Genomic DNA, 24,743 nt, shown 5'->3' with positions numbered 1-24,743 from the left:
ACTACCCAGAAGTGAGAAAAGATATGTTAATCTATTCTACAACAATAATTCTCATGTGTTTTCTTTAGGAAACAGAAAAAGTAGATTTTTTTTTTAACCAAATAGAAAAGTTTTGTGTTTTTTTGATCAATCACATCAACTTAGTGATCTAAAAGATCGGAACAGATAGAAGAGTTATTTGTTGGTAAACTCCTATATTGATGATCCTTCCAAATTAAAGGAGAAAGGATTCTAAAAAAAAAAAAAAAAAGCAAAAAAAAAGGGTAGACTATATCTTAGTGTGGTTGCTGGAAACTAATAAAATCCAATATTTTTGGTCAATCTAGTTAGCTTCAGAGTTTTGATTTTGACCTAGCTTTCTTAACCTGTAAGCATCTTCTCATAATGAAGTATTATTTAGCATCCGAGTGCTACAGCTAGTGGCAACAGTCAACCTTGGCAGATTTCAAAAATGCTAAACAGGATTGGCACTGATTAGCAATTGAATAGGAAACCACTAAGAAACCCCAGGGCCCTAAGACTAGAGTGGGAAATCAAAAAGCAACCTGAAAAAAGACAGTAGCAAATTGCTTCCTCATTGTTGCTAAGAAAGCAGAATGGACACGGCTGTATAATCACTGGAAGTTGAATTTGACTTGAAGGAGTATTTAATCGAAAAACTATAAAATAAGAGCACAGTTGCCATTTGGCCAATCTTGATGGATACTGGTTGTCCTCATGGTTTTAGAAGTCAGTTAACTTCCAGGGCCAAAAAAAATTGAATGCAGCTATGTGTATCTATTCCTTCTTTCCACCACTCCTTTAATTCCCAATCAGCAGCACCAGGGAATTTTGATTTTTATTGGCTAGGAATTGTAACCCTCAAAATCTGGAGGGCATCAAGTCGAAGAAGGTGTGCCATAGTAACTTATTCTAGGGCTCTGTATATCTCCAGAACAAATAAAAATTTCAAAAGGTATATTTTTTCTTCTGCTTTCCTGTTGAATTTTAATGACGGTTAAAGGCTTGTTTACCTTTCTTTTATTTTTCTTTTGGTTGGCTCTTTTAGAGTTCTTCACAAGTAAGTGACGATATTATTAGATAGCTTCTACAGCAATTGGATATTTTATAACTTACTCTGATTTTCTTTCCTAGCCATCCAGTCCAATGGATCAGATGGGGAAGATGAGACCTCAGCCTTATGGAGGAAACAACCTATACACACAACAGCAGGGACCTCAGTCAGGGCAGCAACAAGGCCATGGATACCCAGGACAGCCATATGGGCCACAGACTCCCCAGAGATATCCAGTGGGAACTCTAAGCAGGACGCAAACTGCAATGGGCACCGTCTCTTATGCACAGCAGGTAAAGAGGGAGCATGCAGTCCTCTGAAAACATACGCACATTTTCCATAAACGGACTAGATCTCAGAACCTTAAATATTGGTTTTGAGTGAACAGGCTGGTAAATGATCATATCTCAGTTGTGTCACTAAATTCATTTATTTACTATTACTGTGCAGCTTTCAGTTAAGATGACTGAATTAAGAGAGTTACATTATTGTAAGCAAATAAATGAAGAAATTACATCTGGAAGGTGCCAGTTGGGCAAAGGCAGGTGCGCTAAATAGGACAGAATATTTCCTGTCCCTGCAATAGAACAGTTGTGACCATCCTGTTTACAATATTATGATCATAATGAAATTAATAGTCATAACTAATATCTGAAAACTTCCAGGCAAGAGTGCAGATAGTCTATGACTTGGCATCATAGTTGGGACTGGAATTTTGGTCACTTAAGTGATGCGGTCATTAAAGCAAGTCATCACATGTCCGGGACCAATTTTATGACCATTTTTACCATGGTCATTAAGCAAATCTGGCTTCCCCAATTAAGTTGCTGGAAAACCTCTGGGAAGGTCGCAAACCATGATCGCATGACCGGAAGACAATTGTATATGCGAGCTAGTTGCCAAGCGCAGTCACGTGGTTGCACTGTTGTAACTTCAAGGATGGGTCATAAATCAAGTACGAGGCTGCTATAACTTCAAACTGATGTTAAATGAATGGTCATAAGTCAAGGACTCCCTGTAATGTATCTCTCTCAGCTCTATTCTTCAGCATCTTCCTGATCGACATTGGTTTCTCTCCCAAACAGATACCGCCTTATGGACAGCAGGGCCCTACTGGATACGGGCAGCAGAGTCAGACCCCTTATTACAACCAGCAGAGTCCGCACCCCCAGCAACAGCCTTCTTATGCCCAGCAGCCCCCCACTCAGGCCCCACATGCTCAGCCCTCTTATCAGCAAACGCAAACTCAGTCTCAGCCTCCTCAGCTTCAGTCATCCCAGCCCCCCTATTCCCAGCCACAGCCACAACCATCCCACCAGCAGTCCCCATCTCCATATCCCCAGCAGCCAACCCCAGGCCAGCAGCAACACCCCCAGGGTCAGACTCCCTACTCTCAGCAGCAGTCCCAGTCCCCTTACCAGCAGCAGCAGCAGCAAGCTCAGCAGTCTGCTACCTCGGCGCTCGCCCAGCCATCGGCAACATACCCTCCGTCTCAGTCACAGCAGCCGGCGGCGTATTCTCAGCAGCGCTTCCCACCTCCACAGGTAGGTTTGTCTTCCATGAACTGCCCCATTCCTCTGCCCCAATCCTTTGATAGGTATTTCTGGAAAACTAGACAGCTACACAGTAGCTCGGGTTCTGGGTCAGACCTATTAATACCTTTTCTGCTCTTCAAGTGGAAATAGAAAGAAATGCAGCTTGGCAAAGAGATGAGTTACTCCTTTGCTGGCTGGGGAATTCTGGGAGTTGAAGTCCATACATCTTAAAGTTGCCACAGTTAAGAAACACTGCCTTAAATATTTGAGAGCAGAGTTACGTATCAATACCTGAGTAGTCCATTTGTCGGTAACCAGGCAGAAAGCCAATTTACACACACCAAACAAAAACACCACCTTTCACTGTTCGTCTGTGATAGCCCACAGGCAAAAAGTACTCTATCAAGTGCAACCTGATTTAGATACATCAATGCATATCCTGCCTTTTCTTTTAGGAGCTCAAAGAGGCATACATTGTTCTCCTTTTAGTACCGTCTCCTGACCTGGTACAGCTGTAATTTATCCTGTCAAACATATCTGTAAAGCAATTCAGGCGAGATGATTCCCAAGTTTTTGATGGGGCAGAGTGGGGATTTTTAACATTTTTTCCCCTCCTCATTTACCATGTGACACTTGTCCTTCTTTACCTTACTTTCAAAGAGAGGTGTTACATGACAAGTAGCAAAGAAGTACTTGAATTGGAACACCACAGTTTTAATGTGAGGAGAAGTGAGGATTCTTATAGTAATGCAAAACCACAATGAAGGAAAATGAAACGGGTGATTTGAAGAAATTGGAGCTTGTCTGTTCAACTCTTCCATGTGCATCTTTGCAAACTAGGGCGGTTTCTGGAACACTGTACTTGCTGACCTTGAAAGGCATAAAGCTTGGGAAGGCTAATACCACCGCATATTAGTTTTCTCTGCATGGTGAATTGTTGCAGCAGAGGTCTTGAGTAGGTCTTCCAAAACCTCTAGCTTTAAGGCAAGAGAAAAAGAAAGATTCAGGCATTTGCACTGTCTTCACCATATCTCTGGAGTAGGGATCAGAAGGGGGCAGTGAGTTAACCATTGAATGCTTGCTGTGTTTCCAAGAAGCACAAAATGGCAGGTTATTTGTTAAATTTTATTCATTGTGTGTAGGTTTTTTTAAAAAAATACAGACACACACACATTGGCGGCTCAGAGAGAAAACACAAAAATATATGCTTGCTGATCCTGGATTGATTGACAATCTGTCTTATCTGGTTGATTGGATGTACCATCAATATTTTGCTCCTGGGCTACTTACTGATGTCATTTACTATGCAAGAGCAAGAAATAGTGACCCAACATGGGAAGTTAGGAAGGGTTTTTAGCACTATTGGGTTACACTAATTTTTAACTTCTGCAGTTGTTTATAATACTTACTTCTAACTGTTGCCACCACTTGGGGCGATTGAAGAGAGCCCAGGAAGACAGATGACTGTACCATAATTTAGACTGAGGTAAAAATAATATTTCTGTGGGTTTTCCCCCCCACTGGTTGGTCTTCTTATATTCTAGGAGTTGTCACAGGACTCATTTGGCTCCCATGGGTCGTCTGCCACGTCAATGGCTTCCAGTAAAGGGCAAGAAGATGTGACTTTGAATCTGCAGTCAAGACCCTCTAGCTTACCGGTGAGTCAAAAAATTAGATAAGGGAGGCAAAACGGGATACTTTATTGTGCATTACTGTATCTTGGAAAAATTGGGAAAAACCCTCTTGCACCATGGAATTCTAGATTACTGAATTTTTTTTTTTTTACTTAAGTGGAAGAATTTTGCCTGAAGTATAAGAGGTATGTGTTAACTTTTGGTTCTGCTATTTATTTATTTTTTGTATTAAGCTCACAGTATGAAACTTCTATTGCATTGTACAATTGATTTAATTTCTGCTAGAGCCGAACTCCATTAGCTAACTGTATTAACCTGGTTAACTTGATTTTTTTTTTTTGCAGATGAGAAAATTCATTCAGATGTGGTCAATTGTTGCATCTTTAGTTTTTTAAAAAAGTCTCTAAATGATAAAGTTATATCGGTATGTGCCTAGCACCTAAATTATGATGAAGAGGCTATACTATTCATATTTTGGTGATGGACCATCACATATATAGTTCCCTATTTATGGCCCTCACTATATCATTTGTGAAGAGAATAATTAGTAGGCTAATGGCTTCATATGTATAGTTCTTTCCTGCTCCTCAAAGGACAGCCTTTGTAATGTGTGAAAAAGCTGTTTAGTGCCTCGGCTTTATGCCAAGTTTCTCCTCAAGAGATTACCCCCAGCATCTCAAATGAGTTTTAAGCTGCTGACCTGGAATTGGTTTCTTCCACTTATATTAGAGTGTTTGGCTTTCAGAATAGTGCACCTCTCAATGGTAGTTTTGAGAACAAAATGCAAAAGAGCTTGGTGTTTTGCAAAGCCCCTTACTATATGTTTAAAAGGTTTACTAGGAGCCTCTTTGGAAAGGTAGTCAACATTGAACATTTCAGTCATTTAGATAAAACACTTCACTTTAGAGGGATGCAGAGTGCAGAGAAGCTTAATGTTCATACCAGTAATGGAATGAAGGGCAGGTAACATCCTTCTTAGATACTTACTAAAAAGAAAGTATTTCTTCCATGATCAGCTGCTTTGCTTCACAATACCTCGTTCTCTATATAGTCTTCCCAGTTGGCATAGCTAATAGTCATTGTATATCCTAGTTTTGACTACAGAAGAGACTGATGAAATAGCACTGGAAGTTTTTAAGAAGAGATTAGATAACCATTTGTCTGAAATGGTACCTGCCTAAGCAGGGGGTTGGACTAGAAGACTTCCAAGGTCCCTTCCAACTCTGTTTTCTGTCCTACTGTACTCTACTCTACTCTACTCCAGTCTACTCTATTCTACTCTTTCCTATTCCTCTTCTAAAATAGTAGTTGGGAGTAGTTGCTTGTAGTTGGGATTAAGTTTCTCTTAGTGGAGTGACTTCCATTTAAAGCAGAATATTGTGCATTTAGATTTGTATATCTAAATGGTAGGTAACATTACATAATCTATTGGAATTTCCAAATTATTTCCAGGATTGGTTGCTGAACAAATTTCCTAATTCCTTGCTGTTCAGGGACATGGATAAGCACTCCAGATGTTTTGGACTATAATTCCTAGTCGTTTGTTATTAATCCTGTTAACTTCAATAGGATTTAATACATAGTATATGCAGAGGTACCAGGTTATTTGATCCTCATTAAAATAAAGGAAATAATTTTTCCAATTCAGTGATTCTAGGATTCAGTTTCCTTCCAGTGTAATATTTCTGTAAATCTCTTCAGAAATCAGTTGCACTATGTACAAGTGTTGCTCACTCCTACATAAACGTAGTCATTTGTGCTTACCTGAGAGCTTGCAGTGCTGCAGGTCTGAGGGTTAGGGGGATAACACCAGGGTTGGGGTGTGGACGGAGGTGAGCTTCAAAAATTTTAGCAAGGGGTTCTCTGTCCGGTTGTTGGGTGGGTGTGGCCAAGCGTGGCCTAGTTGGCCTCCTGCGCCGTGGCAGGGGGAGCATTTTTGCCCTCCCCGGGCTCCAGAGGCTTTCCTCAAGCCTCTGGGAGGGCTAAAATGGTCTCCCCAGGCTCCGGAGGCCCTCTGGAGGCTGGAAACGGGCCCATTTCCAGCCTTCCCGAACTTGATAGGCCCGTTTTTCGCCCTTCCTGAGCCTCTGCACGCCCATGCACTTAACCTGCATCCAAAATGAGCCATGTGGGGACTCCAGGGAGGGGAGGGACGGGGCCAGCCAGGAGTGGGATTTGGGGGGTTCTCCGAATTGCACAGAATCTTAGCTAGAGGTTCTCCCAAAACCATGTGAACTCCCAGCAGCCCACCCCTGGGTGTGGATCCTTTCTTTGAGAAATCAGAAGAATCTATAGAGGTCTCCACTCATAACTGCATGTAGGATCCTGGGAAATGAATGCAGGAAGGGTCCCAAAATAATAGTGCTAGATTAAAGTAATTTGGAGGTCAGCTCCCTTCCTGTGTCATTTCTCCAGTTGCAGACTCTTTGGGGGGCAATATCAGGGCTTCTTTTGCTGTTAGGTAAGGAAAGCTTTTGCTACCAACTTCCCAAATGAACCTAGGCCTTTCTTTCTCCCACAGGCCAATCCTAGTGTTATCCACCTAACCCTCAGACCTCTGGAGCACTGCAAGCTCTCCGATAAGCCCAAATAACTACATTTATGTAGGAGTATGCAATACTTGTTACATAGTACAACCGATTTCCGAAAAGATTTACAAAGGAAACTGAATCGTAAAGTCACTGAGTTGGAAAGATTTTTTTTCTTTATTTTATCTGCAGAGAAAAGTTGAGTTTTTGTGAGTGTTAAAAGACACAACTCTGTATCTCATTGCCCAGATGGTCAGTAAGCATGCAGAGGATTTTCAAGCCCAACACAACATCTTTCAGGTGATAGTCTCTTTTGCTCATCCCAAATTTACCCTGGAAATACTTGGTGCATTGAGGCTATCATTTAGATCAGGGGTCTCCAACCTTGGCAACTTTTAAGACTTGTGGACTTCAACTCCCAGAGTTCCTCAGCCAGCTTTGCTCTGGGAGTTGAAGTCCACAAGTCTTAAAGTTGCCAAGGTTGGAGACCCCTGATTTAGATTGTAAATGGCTGTGCCCTGGGGATTCACATTTCTTATTTCTCATATGTCTAGATTTCTCTATCTTACTATGTTTCTTTAAATGTAACAGAAAAACCCAGCCTGCCCAAATTGATGTGCGTTGTAGTAACGTGAGCTTGCACAAGGCAGGAAGGCTTTTTCCTAGAGGCATCAGTTAACTCAGAATTCTCCTTTCTTGCGATTAAGTTCCTATTTCATTTAAGTGCCCATAGATACTGCTACTTCCATAGTTAGGCACTCTGAGGTTTTGTTGGTGCTTGTTTGCATCAAAGCACTCTTTATAAATGAAGGAGGAGGGGAAAGAATCTGGGAATACAATTATGGAATTTGGAATTCCTTCTCCACTCTGAATCTCTTCAAGAATGGAGCAGTCATTTTTAGTCATATTGATATTCAGTAATTTGTCTAAGTCATCATGCACAGAATAAAATGGCATATGAATGACTTGAATAATACTTCCACCACATTTAGAAATGAGAAATTATTCAATTGTATAGGAGACTCCTGCCTATCAAATGGTGGGTGTCAGTGGTATATAATTAAGATAGCATCTTTTTTGAGAATATGGCAATCATGGTGAAAAGCAGACTAACTTTCCATTGATGATAGTACTATTACCTGTATCAACTGTGCAAATATGATGACAAAAGGGCTATGTGCTTACAACCAGGTTTGACACAGTTCTCTTTCTGAGAACTTAGTAAAGTCTTCATTGCTTGCTTACCTATCTCATTATAAGTGAACAGCCAAGGGGTAGTCAGCTTTACCTGTGCCACAAATGTAGCTGATGAGGACACTAAAACATCATTTTTGCTGGCTTCCCTTCAGTTATAGAATAGCCTCCCACTGCAGATAAACCTAGGTACCTTTTTTGGAAAGTTCTTTAAGACCTGAATTTTGGTTGCTATAAAAAAAAAAAGAGCAAAGCCTTGCAGGACTAGCAGCTAAAGAAGGCTCAGTTAGGACGGGTGTCAAACTCGTGTCGTCACGTGATGACGTATCATGACTCCCCCCCCCTTTGCTAAACTTGGGGTGGGCGTGGCCAGTGTGTGACACATCCGGCCCGCGGGCCATGACTTTGACACGTCTGAATTAGGAGGAAGAAAGTGAAAGTCAAAAGGAGGTGGTGGGAGGTGGCAGAGTGCAGAGCCAGTCAAAAGGGCAGAGATATATGGGAGGAGATAGCGGGATAGGGAACAGTTGAAGCATGAGGTCCTAGCCTAACAACCACAACCATCACTACTGGAACTGCCTTGCTAACTGATGTGGTCACATGGCATTTTTCCTGATAAATTGGCCCTTCAGTTAAGCCAGGGGTTCCCAATCTTGTCTATACCCCGCGCCCCTCGAATGCTTCTGATATATTCTCTCACCCCTTACAAAAGTAAATAATTACATGTATATAATTATGCATATACACTATAATTTTGAAACTTCGAAACCCAAGTTTTTGCACCCCCTGGAATATCGTCTCGCACCCCCGGTTGGGAACCCCTGAGTTAAACAATGGAAATTCCAGACCCAATTACGTTTGTTAAATGAGGACTACCTTTGTATTCAGGGTCAGCAGAATGTATTGTATTACAACATAATTTCTAGAAATCTTCAAAAATACACGCAATGTGATATTTAAAAATTTAGATTTGGGGGATGTGCCTCATCAGTTCAAGGAGTCTTGTCAGGGCTGAAAAACGGTTTTGTGATTATAACTAGAATAGAATATTTTGCAATTTCCTGTTTGTTTTAGATTCTTTGTTGGGCTTGCAGCAAACTACAGTAGTTCAGTGGTTTGTATTTAGAGCCCCTTCCCCTTTTTTCTAAATTATTTGAATAAATGAGAAAAACCCAATTTGTGCAGCCCAAATATGACCCTAAGATATTTTATTATTACACTATTAGGTTTACCCATCTTGTTTTGTTTTTTGCTGTAGTCCTTCTCAAAAGACTGGATTTCACTTAAGGTTATATAGCCCTGCTTAAAAGATGTATGATGGCACATAACTCTTCTGAGATTGACAGTATAATTTATTAATGATACACATGAAATAAAATGTTGAGACTGTAGAAGTACATCTGTGAGAGAATCTTTCTGTGGAACAACTTCCACATTAAAATATGAAAATATCTTGCTTTGAAGTCAAGAATAACAAGCATTTCTCCTCTAAGTGATTCATTTGACATATGGTTCTAATATGAACAGTGCAAAAGTAGGAGTAAAGAAAAAGTCATATTTTGCACAGTTACAGTACCAAGACTACTACTATATAGGACAGAAACAGACTATATGTTGCTTAGGCTATTTACTAAGAGGCCACTTCAGAATGGGTACTGCTGTAAAAATACATAGATCAGCTATGAGCAAGATAAATTTTCCAAAATTTAGTCATTACAACCTTAGCTACTTCTTGGCAGAGTGGAGCCAATATGTATATATCAAGTAAAGTTTCTGCTTCATCTCTTGAAGAGTTACTTTGAGTAACTCTTGATTGTCTAATCTGTCTTTAGTTTCATGCTGATAATTTTAAGGGTTTGTTTAGATTACAGTGGTAAAAGTAAAAAACACTAAAAATATTGGACCATAGGAATTTAACAATTTACGAATATAATCATTCTGATTTCTTAATCAGGGAATGAGCTTTTGCATTATATCGTCATTTGTTCAGTTATGAAATGTAGATCTTATTTTACCAATCCTAATTGTAGTCAGGAGCTGAATTGATATTAACATTGATCCTCTAAGACTTACACTGAGTTTATACGTGCTAAATCAGGATTTAGTTTAATTGTGGTTTGTTGAATAACAGTAAATCCTCAATCTCAGGCAGGGCAACCTATTTCCAGTTGGTTCATACAAGCTAGCTAATAGTTGCTGTACTGGGATTGGTGCAGGAGATAAATGTACGCTAACTCAGCTTCCAGTTAACCAGAATTTTTAAATATTTAATTATGATTGGGAATCCTAAGTAGTATATTCAAATTTGCTTCAATATCCAAAGCAATTAATATTCACAACTCTTTGGGGGGGAAATCTCACATTGGGGTCACTAGTGGATTGAATTAACCCTCCCATCATAGAGTTCCCTTTTTTTCCGGCTCCAAGGATGGGTAGGCATGGTGGAGTCGGGGGCTTTATCAGGCTGGGGAGAGAGGATTGCATGAGCAAAGATTCTCTCATTGAATATTGGATTCAACTCGTAAATCTGTACACTCATAATGTTTTATGTAGAGATAGGGGCAGAGGTGGTATTCAGCAGGTTTTGACCAGTTCTGGAGAACCGTTAGTGGAAATTTTGAGAAGTTCGGAGAACCGGCAAATATCACCTCTGACTGGCCCCACCCCCATCTAATGCCTGCCTCCTGAGTCCCAGCTTATCAGGAGGAAATGGGGATTTTGCAGTATCCTTCCCCTGGAGTGGGGAGGGAATGGAGATTTTACAGTATCCATCCCCTGCCACGCCCACCAAGCCACACCCAGAGAATCAGTAGTAAAAATTTTTGAATCCCATAGGGGTTTGGAAATAGCACTTATTCCACTTGAACTAAATGACTGATTCATGATTTCTTTTAAGGGCTCTTTTGTACAAGCCATGACGCTTATTGGCGTCAATAAAACGCTTAATAGTAACATAAAATAGGAAGAATTGATAAAGTGGGAAGAAGCAAATATGGGGAACAACAAATGCATGCTCCTGTGGCCTAGGTCTAATTAACCATACTATACTTAGTATGTACTTAGATGTAAGCACATAAGTTTTAATATTTCTAGGGTGTTTCTTTTAAAACATGATATTATAAATGTTAAAGGATCAGAAATTGATAGTATCAATTACCCTGTTTCCCCCAAAATAAGACATCCCCTGATAATAAGCCCAATTGGGCTTTTGTGCGCATGGCAATAAGGCCAAGCGCTTATTTCAGGGTTCAAAAAAATATAAGACGGGGTCTTATTTTCGGAGAAACACGGTAGTAGTTAATACAACTCTATAATTTTCTATGTTTCCAACTTTTAAGCACACACTTGTTGTGTTTTGTTGTTGAATTGTTTTTTTAATTTTTTAAAATCTGCCTGAGAATTAATACATATTACTGTCTGTAGAAAGTTAGATATACAAATAGTCCTTATTTAGTGACCACAACCTGGTCGCTAAGTGAAAAACCATACGACTACAACTATGCTTATAATCTTAGTTCAGCTTTCCGTTGCTTTACAGATCTGCAAATATCACAGGCATTGGTCTCAAATTTACTCTTTTTTTCCACCATTATAACTGAATGGTCATTGTCTGAGGGAGTCACTAAGCAAGGGTTACTGTATATTCTGTTCATGAAAATATTTTCAGCAATGCATGGACTTCTTTTTTGATAGATGTATATGTGCATAATTCAGAACTGTGAAAACAGAAGATTATGATGTTTCACTTTGCCTGTTAATTTGAGAAATGTGAATTAAATTCTGTCACTTTGAACCAGTCTGCCTACTCGATTTTCAGTCACAGCATTAATAGGAAATGTACCTACCAGTGGGTATCAGAGTTGCTTCTCAAGTGACTTACAGGGAGAGCAGTAACTAATGTATCTTTTGAAGAAAGGTCAGGAGTAAAGGACTGCGAGGTGAAGAAGGGAGGACATTAAGAAAAAAAAGGAGTGAAGCTTATTAGAAATGGCAGTAAAACACGTGCCTTCAATCAGGCGTGCATTTTGCTGGCTGATTATTGGAGAAAATCTATGTATGTAGACACTAAGAGTTGACATTGATTTGATGGCATTCAGTCAACCAAACAAACAACAGTGGGAATAAGCTTCTTTGGACTTTTATTCCTGATCTCCATGAATAGTTTAAGAAATACTTTATAAATCAAATGTACTGTACATCTCACAGAATCAACTACCCTGTTTTCCCCAAAACAAGACATTCCCTGATAATAAGCCCAATTGGGCTTTTGAGCGCATGGCAATAAGGCCAAGCGTTTATTTCAGGGTTCAAAAAAATGTAAGACACGGTCTTATTTTTGGGGAAACGCGGTACATACAACTTGCTTAACAGCTACTAAACATATGAATCTTAAATAGCCTTTAAAAAGAGTTTTTAAAACTTTTTATTTGATTAGTGGGTTAGTATAAGATCCCACCTTATTTACCTTGACTGTTCAGTTAATACCTTTTTTAAATTATGAATTTATTAAATACTTAATCATATGGCATGAATGTTTTAAAATGCATAATTGTGTGCAGTTTGTCTTTGTTGTAAATATTTGTTTACCAGTTTGCCTATTAAGCTTATTTTATTGAATGAAATGTTATTACTTTTTAGCATTTGTATCATATTTCGGTAGTTGAATAATTTGTTACTTGGCCAGCTTTAAAAACGTCATCAAACTAGCATTAAAATGGTAATACAAGTAAGCAGGTACTCGTTTGACATATGCTTACACGGTCAACTCCTACAGCTTGGTATAGCAGATTTGACACTGTAACAGTGGACCTTACGTAAGAAAAGCATCAATTGGTACAGGTAGTCCTTGCTTAACAACTCTAATTGGGATCAGAATTTCCATCACTAAAGTGGTCATTAGATGAAACCTAATATGAGCGCACCACTTAGTGGTAGCTTGATTGCAGTCATTAGGTGAGGATCTCATTTTCCTCCTGGTCTTGTTTGCTTCTGTTTCAACTCTCCCCACCCACCTATCTCCCACTTCATCTGCGCTTTTGGCCAGCCTGCATTCTGCCATCTCGGCCCTCCCAAGCACACCTGACCAAGGCAGTTGCTAGCCTTCTGCAAAGCTACACAAAGCTTCCCTGACACTGTTTGAAGATCTTGTCCAAGCAACTTGGTTGTGCACGACTCATCAGCAAGAAGAAGACAGTTTTACTCTAGTTATCAAAGACTCAAGCCCAAAGACAACAGCAAAATCCATTTAAGTTCAGTTCTTTATTTGCTTGCATTAATGGACAGACTCTTGCCAAACTAAAGCTATCACCTTCTAACCTACTAGATATGCCCTGAGGGATTCTAAGGTGTGGCTATCCTGAACTTTTTTCATCCTCCCTCATCCAGCTGCTGCACAGTCTCTTAATTTCAGCTTCTCTCTGATAAAATGCACCGCCTTCTCTGTGCTACCAAGACTCCCCTCCACTGCTTCTCCAGGTGCACATTCCATCTCAATTGTACCCAATATTCCATTTACTTATATATTGACTTTATTATGGCCACCCACTCAAAAAGACTCTGGGCAAGCTTACCATAAGTTTATACAAGGTATTTATAAAACAGTAAACCGTAAACATTCAAGTTAATTGAAATTTAAGCAGAGGATCTATTAAATCCAAATAGTCTTTATGTATGTGTAAGATGGCATATGAATTTTAAACAAATACTTTAGACATTTTACACAGATACAAAATACAGAATGAGATTTTCTGCATATATAGAAACACGCTATAATGGCAGATTTTCTCTGCTGCATCTAAAGTTTGCTAAATTAAGATCTGTTTGCTATAGTAGAATTTTTTTTCATGATAGACCTTAGTTACTTGAGAAGTAGGTTAGTGTTTGATTGAACCAATCATGACAGTCTAATGCTGGGGTGTCAAAACTCGTGACGACATGTTGTCACGTGACGTATCACAACTTTTTCTCCCTTTGCTAAATCGGGGTGGGCGTGGTCAACGCGTGATGCATCTGGCCCGTGGGCCGCGAGTTTTAACACCTCTGGTCTAAATCTGTCCCAATCATTATTATCTCAACTACATATTTATAAAGTTAGCGGTGTTACTTGTTTAAAATTGCTCTTGTTAGCTTTCCAATAAATTCAGTTAAATGCTTGACTGTGAGAAAATAATCCGGAAAGATATAGTCTAGTAAGTGTATAAAAGATCTTTATAAAATAAAAATGTTTAATTATGATTTATTCATGTATCCATTTTCTGAAGAAAGAAGTACAGGTAGTCCTTGGTTTATGACCACAATTCAGCCCAAAATTTCTGTTGCTAAGTTAGGCGTTAATTGAATTTTGCCCCGTTTTACGACCTTTCTTGCCACAATTGTTAAGTGAATCACTGCAGTTGTTACATTAGGGACACATGTGCTAAATGAATCTGGCTTCCCTATTGATTTTGCTTGTCGCAAAAGGTGATCTCATGAGCATGGGGATGCTGCAACGGTCATAAGTGTGAAAAGAAGTCATAAGTCACTTTTTTCAGTGCCATTGTATCTTTGAATGGTCAATAAATGAACTGTTGTAAATTGAGGACTACCTATATCCTTCAAAATATGTCCTATTTCAGACTTGTAAGATAGAAAACGTATCTTAGGCGTGCAGCTACATCTATTCTTTTATCACAAGACTAAGTACTTACTAAGTGAACTTCTAGCTGAAGTGTGATTTGATAAAGAGCTTTTTGGCTTCTGCTGAATGAAAATATGCTTGTTTGTCTCTTCATGATATTACTGATTTCAAATAACTAATGAGGACGGAGAGTGTTGGATGTTAAACAAAACTCTTGAAGAGATTATTCAGCATCTAAGGAGGGATGCAGGAATATACTCTCCCCCTGATTCTCTGCTTACTTGCTAACCGTATACTTTCCCACAAGATTAAACATCCACTTGTCCAGCCGTTAGCTACATCGATCGATTTCTCCTTGTATGAGAGATCATTATTATAAATGCGGTGGTGCTGTTTATAGGGCATACATTTCATGAATAAAAGGTGTAAGTGAATTCAGTTGGTAGTCTGAAAAGCTATTTCACAGTTTATCAGAGTAAATTGTATGCTTCTGTTCCAATGCCAATGCCTTCAATAGACCAATACCTGCATATTAAGTGACAGCAGTATCATACGACCAGTTTAGGATTCATGTTGCAATAACACAGACTTTGTTAAGTGATTTTGTTTACTAATATGAAGAGAAGACATTTCTTAACCAAGATATTTATCCTTCTCTCTCCTCAGTTCACAGTGTGGAACTTGGCCCAACAATTTGTAAATTCATGGGAAAATAACATTTGCTTGCTAATTATAACTTGTCTAGGCATTGCTGTAAATGGTCCCAGAGTACACCGTGCCAGAGATCCATATGGCATTTGAAGGATCAGTGCCTCCCAAATTGTTCTGGCAGGAAGGTTCCTGTAAGGCCTCTCTGTTGAATGACTGTGCTCATTTGCATGAAAAGATTAATAGCAAAACAAAACCATGCGTGCGATTACCCACATCTTAATTTTATTCCTCTGGAGGCCAATCTCATTCTGAGTGTCTGCTTTAAAAAAAAAAAAAAGCTACAGAATCGCTTTTATTTCTAAGCACTGTTGGAAAGGCTGTTTCTGGGAATCTCTTTTTTATTCCAGTGAAATGATTTCTGGGCATGACTCGTTTCTTGGAACTGATCTGCTTAGTTGTCCTGGTGTCTCCCACTGCTGAACTACAAGAGTCTAACCTGATGCTCCGAAGGAAATTCCCCACCCCCATTGCCGTGTCAGTCATGGCCCTTCCGAGCAGCAGGGGAGGATATATGCTTGAGTCTCCCTGGAAGGACAGCCAATCAGAATCGGCCTTATAAATCAGGCTGCTTCGAAGTCACCGATGCCGTTTGCTGTCCCTGTGCTTCAGGCAGGAGGAGGCTGTGTTTGCAACAGATCCAGGGCCCATTTCCTGTTTCTATTCTGGTCGTTGGTGGCTCAGCACAGCTTCCTGTCTGTATACGTTACCGATTCCCCTGATGGCAGCTCTTGTTTTCTTAGGAACAATTTCAGTTAGAAAATTAACTGAAATGTGAAGGCAGCTGGGTCTGGGATAGGAGCAGATTAGAAAATCGGCGCACGCGCACTGAGCTTTTCTTCTGTCACTTCTTTCTTTCTGCTTTGAGTCCAGTTTGTTGTAGCCAGGCAAGCTGGGATGTAATCAGGAAATTGCTAGAGGATTCTCACTGCCCAGCTTAGATTTCCAAGGGTGGGTTGTTAATCTTGTGAAAACCACAGGGATTGAATGGGCCTCGATAGCATTGTTGCTTGCTCTTTACAAGCGTGCTGACTTACTGCTTTACAAATGTATATTGTGGTAAGGCTTTGGATTCTATCAGTGAATGCATGTGAAAGAGGGATTAAAAATCAGATTCCAAAATGCAGTGTTTAAAATGCTACTCTTTTTCATCATTTTTCCAACTTACACCTAAGCAGCATACCGTAACCTTTTCTTTTCTTTCTTTTTTTTAAGAATGGTACATTTTCTCTCCTATAAAAATAGATGTGAATCAATCTTTCTGGAATTGTCTTATAGAGTTCAGAGTTCTAACTTTATGGTTTTTCTTCAGGGGCACTCTTGGCACTAGAGAACATCGGAACCAATGTTAAGCAAAGAGTCACGGGTAGGAATCGTCAGTTGGAATGGCATTATTTCCTGTTGTGTTAGATAATATCAAGTTGCGTTCTGAAGCCAAATAGATCATTCCTTAAGCCAGTAGCATAAGAATTCCTGATTAAAGAAGATTCTTTACATTATACTGATGAACTATAATGCTTTTCCCATAGCGATATGGAAATTCCATATTGTAAAACAGAATTTGCTCTTGTAGATCAAATAAGCTCCAACAGTAGAATTATACTTCTTCCAGTTTTTTTGTCTTAGTATTATTGTAGTGTACTTGTATTGTAATAAATTTTTTTGGCCTATCACTTCAGACACAGGGAGTTACGTAAATATTGTCAATTTTTATACAGTGTCCTATAAGATTAGGATGAAAATCACTGTCCCTTTGATTGGCACAGGACACCTTCCCTAGTTCTTTTTAATTTCCAATTTGAAATAACTTTATCTTGCTTTAATGGTTATATTATGCTAAGTTATATCATTTTGTGTGTGTGTAGTATATGAACTGATCATTAAACAAAATTAAGTGTTTTATTTAAATATTACATAATAAAGCAGTAAACAATCAATCAATCAATCCAAGAGCTACAATTAGAGCAAGTGACAGATGAAACAACAGTAAAAAACACTGAACGAAGTGGACTTTATTTATAATAAAAGAGGATGCAAACCTGTGCTTGTCCAAGAAGAAAGTCCATAATGCTTGTATTGAAAGGCTATTTCCATTCGTCTGATAATTATAAATAAAAACAGGTCGATATGAGATTATTTTTGAATACTCTGGCTTTTAACTATTTAAACCTTCACTGGTGAAAAAAGAGAACAAAAAGTGAACAGTTGTCTCTGAAACAAAACAAATTCTGTGGAAGTTGATCTACAACTGGTGTAATGTATCTTCTGTTAAGGTTATTCCCAAGGGCAACTCCATCTCATACAAGCAATCTAAAAAGGAGATGAAATAAGCGATGGATCAAAGTGGCTCAATTCTTTCTCTAAAATTGAGACATACAAATTAAAACTAGGGAAAGGGGCTTTTAACAGTTAATTGTTCTTCAGGAATAATAAAAATTCAGGCTCACTTAGAAATTAACTGTTCCATTTGGCTAAAGATTTTTATATTATTCACTCATTCAATTTCTATGGCTGCCATCTCAATCAAGTGACTCTGAGCAGTGAAATCATAAAATCAATTAAAACCAAACAGAAACACAATCCAAAAATATGCATAGCAGCCAAGAAAAAAATCATAACTGTAGAAGTTAATATAGCCAGGAAAAATGGCCCTTAACACACTTGGTATCCCAGGCCTAGGTCTTCAAGGCCTTATCAGAGGCCAACAGGACATGGGCCACCCAAGTTTCTGGAGAGAGAATGTTCCAGAGCATGGGTTACAGCAGAGAAGGCATGACTCCTAGTCTCAGCCAGCTGATACTTCTTGACTGACAGGATTTGGAGTACGCCACTCATGCCAGATCAGATTGGATGAATAGAAACAACTGGGAGAAGATGGTCCCTCAGATTCCAAGCCATGAAGGGCTTTAAAGATGACAACCAACACTTTAAGTTGTATCCAGAAACAATTGGCAACCAATGCAGCTAATGAAACAGTGGTGTTTCATGTATCGAATCTCCAACATCATTTACTACCTGTGCAGCTGCATTCTGCACCATATGAAGAACATATTACAGTAATTCTGTGTGGAAGTAGGAAGGAGGTGGATTCCCTGGAAGGATGGGGTACATTCCAGAGGAGTAAGAGGCTACTCTATCCAGATGTTACATGTAGAGAAAGAGGGTGAAAATAGTCCCTAATTAATAGTTCACATAATATATTTTAAAAGTAGGTAGGACAGTCCTCAATCTAATAAGATTTGTCTATACCGTAGATGTGAAAACAATAAAGAAGTCAGCTTGGAAGATTCTGATTAGGTTTTGGGACTAAGAAATCCAGACAGGAGGTCACAAGGGCATGAGTGACTGAGCAGAACTTCCCAGTCCAGGAATGGGCACAACTGGCGCACAGTGAGAAGGCGTGCAAAGATCTTACCTAGCCCAGTTGTTGCCTGCTCTTATAGTAAAAGCCACAAGTCCAAGAGGACCTGCAGATTATGTACCAGATCCATTTGAGGCAATGTCACCCCATCCAGGGCCAAAGATTAACAAATCTGGACACTCGAAGGCCCAAGTTCTCAGTCTTGCTTGAGTTGAATGGGGTCCAGATAATCTGCTTCATCAAGGGCCCTTTGAAGCTCCCATGTGATGACTTTCTCCACAACCTTCCTTAAAAGGAAACTGTCCACACTAGTTGGGTTGAGCTATGGCCCCTTGAGAAGAGGGTGCACTACTTCAAGAACTAACAGGACCACACCCTCCCTCAAGGAAGAAGCATTGACCAGCCAGGAGTGGCTCTGATCTAGCACACAAGGGACTGAACTAACAAATATTCCTGATTCTGGTTTGGACACTGATCTCGGGAATGGATCTCAATGTATTTACATAGCTAAGTCTTAAATAGTTTATTAGTTGTACACATGTTCTTATGAATGGTTTCTGTTGAAAGACACACTCAGAAGCTTGGATTTGGACCATAGATGTGTTATAAACAAGACAGTTTCAACAACTTGGATAGTGCTATTTTAGTAGGAAAGATTGAGATGGAGCTTAGCATTTTATTTTTTGTGGAAGAATTATTTGAAGCAACAAAACTACACGTGGCTTGCAATCTTCATTTCTGTGACCAGCCGTTGACTATCGTGGCAAGTGATGTTGGATGATCTTGCTGAGTAATGATACTACTAAGACGGGTGTCAAACTCGCGGGCTATGGGCTGGATGCGTCATGTGCTGGCCCCGCCCCCGCCCGGTTTAGCAAAGGGGGGAAAAAGTCCTGATACGTCACGTGACACCACTGTGAGTTTGACACCCCCGTACTAAGACATTGAATATTAAAACCTTGAAATACATAAATGACTTACCTGGGCACTTTTGACCTATTTTGGCTAATAATTAGCTTAGCATATGTCAATGTGTGCAGCTGTAAACTGGTTACCATAGTTACGTACAAGATTTCTTGGGAATATTTCCCAAGTAACCTGTTCCATTATATCCAGCTGTTTAAATATAAGGTTGCTGGGTCTATGGCTTTGATAGACCTATTTAGTCCATACTGAACACAAAGGCAAGACCTGTTAATATCAAAATAAACTTCAATACTCTTTTTTCCATATTAGGATAATCATTTTGCAGATTATATGAACACATTATGTCATAAATCAAAAGAGAAATATGTTGCCTAACTTGGTGTAGGCAATCTAGTCAAAATCAGACACTAGGCAAACAGCATATGAGGCATCCCAAGTAGAACTGGTCCTCTTCAGTCTAAAAGTACAGGTAAACAAATCATTTTCTATTGTAAATTACAAAATACAATGCCCTAGTATCGTTTTAAACCTTGTATTGCATAACCTGGCATCTTTCAATGATGAGAAGTCAGAATACTTGAACTGCCTTGAAAAACAGATAATCTAGGATTGTCAATAGTATTTTGGATGTGTATATGGGATTTTGAACCAAAATAGGGAGAAGATGGCGATTTCTGCATTTGAGGAAAATTACTGCTGAGTTGCAGTTGCCTCTCTCCCCCAATTCTGCTTGATCCTAAATAAGGCCTAGTGGTCCCTAACCTTCATTTTAGTTCAGTTGACATTGGCCTTAGTGACATTTGCCTCAGTGGTGGGTTTCAAATTTTTTTTACTGCTGGTTAACACTGGGTGCGGCTTGGTGGGTGTGGTATGACTTGGTGGGCGTGGCTTGGTGGGCATGGCAGGGGAAGGATACTGTAAAATCTCCATTCCCTCTCCAATCCAGGGGAAGGTTACTGCAAAATCCCCATTTCCTCCTGATCAGCTGGGAATTGGGAGGCAGAGAATAAATGTGGGTGGGGCCACTCAGAATTTTTACTACCGGTTCTCCGAACTACTCAAAATTTCCACTACCGGTTCTCCAGAACTGGTCAGAACCTTCTGAAACCCACCTCTGATTTGCCTGTATTAAGGTATGACTCCTTCAAACGCAGGTCCCTACTTATTAACTTTAAGAAGCTAATTTCATCCATTGCTCATGGTTTTTCTATTTCTTCAATCTCAATTGCTGATTCATAACAATTATCACAATTTATTACATTATTACTACTTAGCAAAAAAAAAAAAAAATTCAGCATATGTGAATTTTCATTGTCACAATGAAAGACAGCAAAGGTTATTCAGAAGAACAACTGCCCGAAGAACAGTTTTTTTGTTTTATAATTTCTGTTGCTTTTCCAACAGATTAAACAATAACGTCTTTTCTAAATAAATATGCTGTTAACTTAAACTGGAAAATTATTATGAAGTATAGAAACAGCAAATAACATCTGCTTGAATGCCTTAGATGCAAAAAATGTATCGAAGTAGTTGTATGGGTAGTGCTCTCTCGCTCTCTCTCTCTCCCCCCCCTCTCTCTTTACCTGTCTAGAATTAGTAGGGTTTTTTTTCCTTAAGTGGAAGAAAAGAGTTCTATAGAACGGACCAGTGCAATGTTCTACTTCAAAAACTTCCTCATTCCAACTTAAAGTGAAAGATCTGCTTAGCTATGCCAAAAAACCTGCATGGATGCATCTGTATATCAAAAGCCGTTGAGATGAACTTGAAAGTCATTTTACTTTGCTAAAGGAAAGCAAATTTGCTAGATAACCTTGGAGTATTTTGTGAGGTGGGTGGGTATATAAATTTGATAAATAAATACATATAGATGTTAAGCTAGATACTGGAATACTGATGAATTTCTCATATTTTGTAGAAGATGACCAGTAATACTGCATAGTGTTGTTTTGAACCATTTAGTAAAACAAAAATCTAATTGTAATTATGTTACAATTAGGGCAAAACAAGGGCTTAATTTTAAAAAAACCTCCCTTCCACCACCATTGCCACCCAACTACATCAAATTTGGTTGAAAGTTTCTATTAACATGATTAGTTTTCATTGTTCAGCTAATAACAGCAATTGTTAATATAGTCCCCCTATTCGTTTTATCAACTGCTCACTCCCCATCTTGAAATTTTTCACCTTTTGAAATTTTATGTTATTTTTATAATTTTATAACCTCTCAACTTCATCTTTTCTGATTTTAATGTTAATTTTATTTATTTTGTACACTACCCAGAGCTGCTCTCTTGAGGGAGAAGATGGCTGGTTAAGAAATATGAAATATAAATAAATAATCTGGTGTGTGACCAAAGATTTAATTGATTGATTGATTGATTCATTCATTCATTGATTAATAAATACAGCCAAGATTGTCTGTATATTGTGTTTAAAATAGTTATTGTCCTAAATCAAGAAAATTTCTTTCAAGGATTCGTTGGCAATACTTCTTAATCCATTGTTTTGTCCAGATTAGGATGCTAACAAATTATTACTACTTAATTGGCTGGGTTTATGAAGGCTTATATTTTATAGTTCATATTTGCTCTATCTTTTGATGAAGCTGACAGAAAAGCTTTCCTAGGGATGGTCAGTCAAATTTACTTGAACAATCTTCTAGCTATTCTTCACTAAAAGATCAGTGAAGCATGTTGGCTGAATATATTTCTCCAAGGACATGTGCACTTCTTCAGGCAATAATATTGGAAACTGAGTCCATAAAATTAGACACATTACACCCTCCCCCATAACTGCCACCACTGTGAATGTGCACCTTTTTTGTTGGACGTTAATCACCATACCATACTAAGAATGCTTTATTAGAAGATTTTTACTGCAGAAAAAGTTTTACTGTACAAAACACTTTTGCAGTTCCATTTAACAAAACAAATGACACCCCCCAAAAATAAGGGTTTACTTGTAGTAAACTTCATAGAAAAAGCCATAAGACTGGCTGCAGGCTTCTAGATTTCATGATTTTTATTATTATCTCAAAATCCATCTACTGAACAGTGCTGGGTGCATTGTAATAATGTAGGCAGAGATACCGTAACAGTTAAATAATGCCTCTAAGATATTTATGCTAGGCTTTTATATAGTATCAGAAAACCATTTTTTTTTCATGAAATCCATTACTTCTTCATTTTCTATACACAGACAGACAGACAGTGGTTTAAAAACTATAATAAAATACAAATACCACTATTAAAATGTATCCCAGGAGTTGAACTGAAGTGTCCTGTTGAAGATAGTGGGCAAACCTTGTAAGGCCAGGAGTTTCACAGCAAACATGCAACTGAAAACGCCATGACTGCTAATTATCTTTCTAATGTTGTATGTTAGTAACACCATAAGAAGGAGCACCTTTAAAAAAAGTTATGTAGGAGATGACCAAGCTGAGCCCAAGAGGGGGGTCAAATGCATCATAAGTCACGAATCCCTGTACGCCCATAAGAAATCAAAATTCAGCCCACCTTGAATGCCTCTCCTCTCCCATTCATTTCTCTTGACCGTTAGTTGGTCAGATTCTTGTAGAGGGCTTAAGCTTGCAATAAATCTTTATACTCATTTGAACTGCCTGAATCTCCTGATTTCTCAGTGTTTGACAGCAAATATTTTATTGGGGAAATTTTTTAGGTGCAGTGATCAAACCTACAAATGCCCAGAGATCTATTAATACGTCCCAAGCTATCTTCTCATTCACTTGTTCTAAACTGTACTGAGTTAAAATTGATCTCGCTTTTTCTATCACAGGTTGTCTGTTCCGTTGTTTCAATCAGTAAATGTGCCCAATAAACCACAGTGTTCTGTTCAGTGTTTCAAGACTGAAAGAGTTGATTGTTCTGATAATCAAATCAGAAATGGAAGCATTAGTAGACCTACCTAAATTGCTTGGAGTTCTTTTCAGAGCTCATCATCAATATATTGGCTTTTGGTGTATCATGAATATTATAAATGGTTAAAGGATTGGGAGTATACTCTCAGTTTCTTTTCCCTCTTTTATGTAGTGTAAAATGATCTGGAGGTTTTAATTTACTTGCTTTGATTTTTTGTTGTGTTTGAATGAATGCTTAATATATCTTTGTAACTCATATGTTGTGCTAGCTATATGGGAGAAAAGAGATTGTTGGGTCCTCTTGATTATTTGCATGGGTTGTACATACCAAAATGACTAAATTTCTTTCTGCTATGTAAACTGTATTATGGTAGACTGTACAGGTGGTTCTCAACTTATCAGTGGAACATCCGTTGCTAAGCGAGGTGGTCATTAAATGAGTCACATCTGATTTTATGATGTTTTGCCACGATCATAAAATAAATCATGCAGTCATTAAGTTAATGTCGTTGAATGTTTCGGTGGGAAAGTTAGAATATGGATGGGAAGAGATAGAATATCCAGTTATCTAATTCTTTTCTATGTGATCTTCTTTAAAGGAATGTGTTTATATATTATAGTTTGCCCAATGGTGGAATGTTTGCATTTTCATTCATATTTACACACATTCCAAAATCACCTAGCAACACTCTTTTTTTAATACAAATTAAATTTTCCTCAATTAGGATAACTTTTGCTAAGTTTGCAATGAATTAGCATTCTGGCTGGAGAATTCTGGGAGTTGATGTCCACAGTTGTCAACGTTGGAAAACACTGACCTAGATTCTAGTCCATGGAAGTTTATGCATAATAAGTAATACGTTGATTCTTAAGGTGTTACAAATTAAAATGCCTTTGAGAAACCTAGTGATTGAGGTGCTTGGAGCAGTAGGTTCTTCACTTTCTCTTTTCCAACCTCTCCAACCATATATTTATTTGTATTTATTATATTTCTCAGATTCTTACAAGAGACCAGGTCGGTTGACACTCTCTTTAAGAGTTCCTGGCAAATTTAATCCAATATTGAGATTAAATTACATTCTATTACAAGTGAAATCCCTTAATATTACCCTTTTAAAATATTGGAGCCCTTGACAGATTAACCAGGAATTAATTTTGGAATGTGATGGTTAATACTGGAAAAGATTCATTTCCAGGTACACAGGATGATGGAAACAGAGGAGAACAACAGTCCTTTAAAAGCTTGGTGGGTTTTTCCCTCTAGCGACATCTTGTTGAGTGCATGAATCATGAAGCTTTTTCCCCCCTC

At 38.6% G+C, this 24,743-nt stretch overlaps 1 protein-coding gene across 1 annotated transcript in view; it reads left to right on the top strand.

Annotated features, from left to right (window-relative positions):
• The window catches only part of ARID1A (AT-rich interaction domain 1A), an 86,464-nt gene that overhangs the window by 30,237 nt on the left and 31,484 nt on the right, over positions 1-24,743 (top strand). The window contains exons 2-4 of the mRNA XM_034413557.2: positions 1,135-1,347; positions 2,140-2,598; positions 4,134-4,247. Coding sequence (XP_034269448.1) covers positions 1,135-1,347; positions 2,140-2,598; positions 4,134-4,247 — 786 coding nt within the window. The remainder of the gene's footprint in view (positions 1-1,134; positions 1,348-2,139; positions 2,599-4,133; positions 4,248-24,743) is intronic.

This window comes from Pantherophis guttatus, chromosome 10, assembly GCF_059756535.1.
Source record: "Pantherophis guttatus breed Tessera chromosome 10, ASM5975653v1, whole genome shotgun sequence".
NCBI lineage: Eukaryota > Metazoa > Chordata > Lepidosauria > Squamata > Colubridae > Pantherophis > Pantherophis guttatus.
Note: the sequence above shows the minus strand (reverse complement) of the source record. Positions and strands in the feature narration are given on the sequence as shown.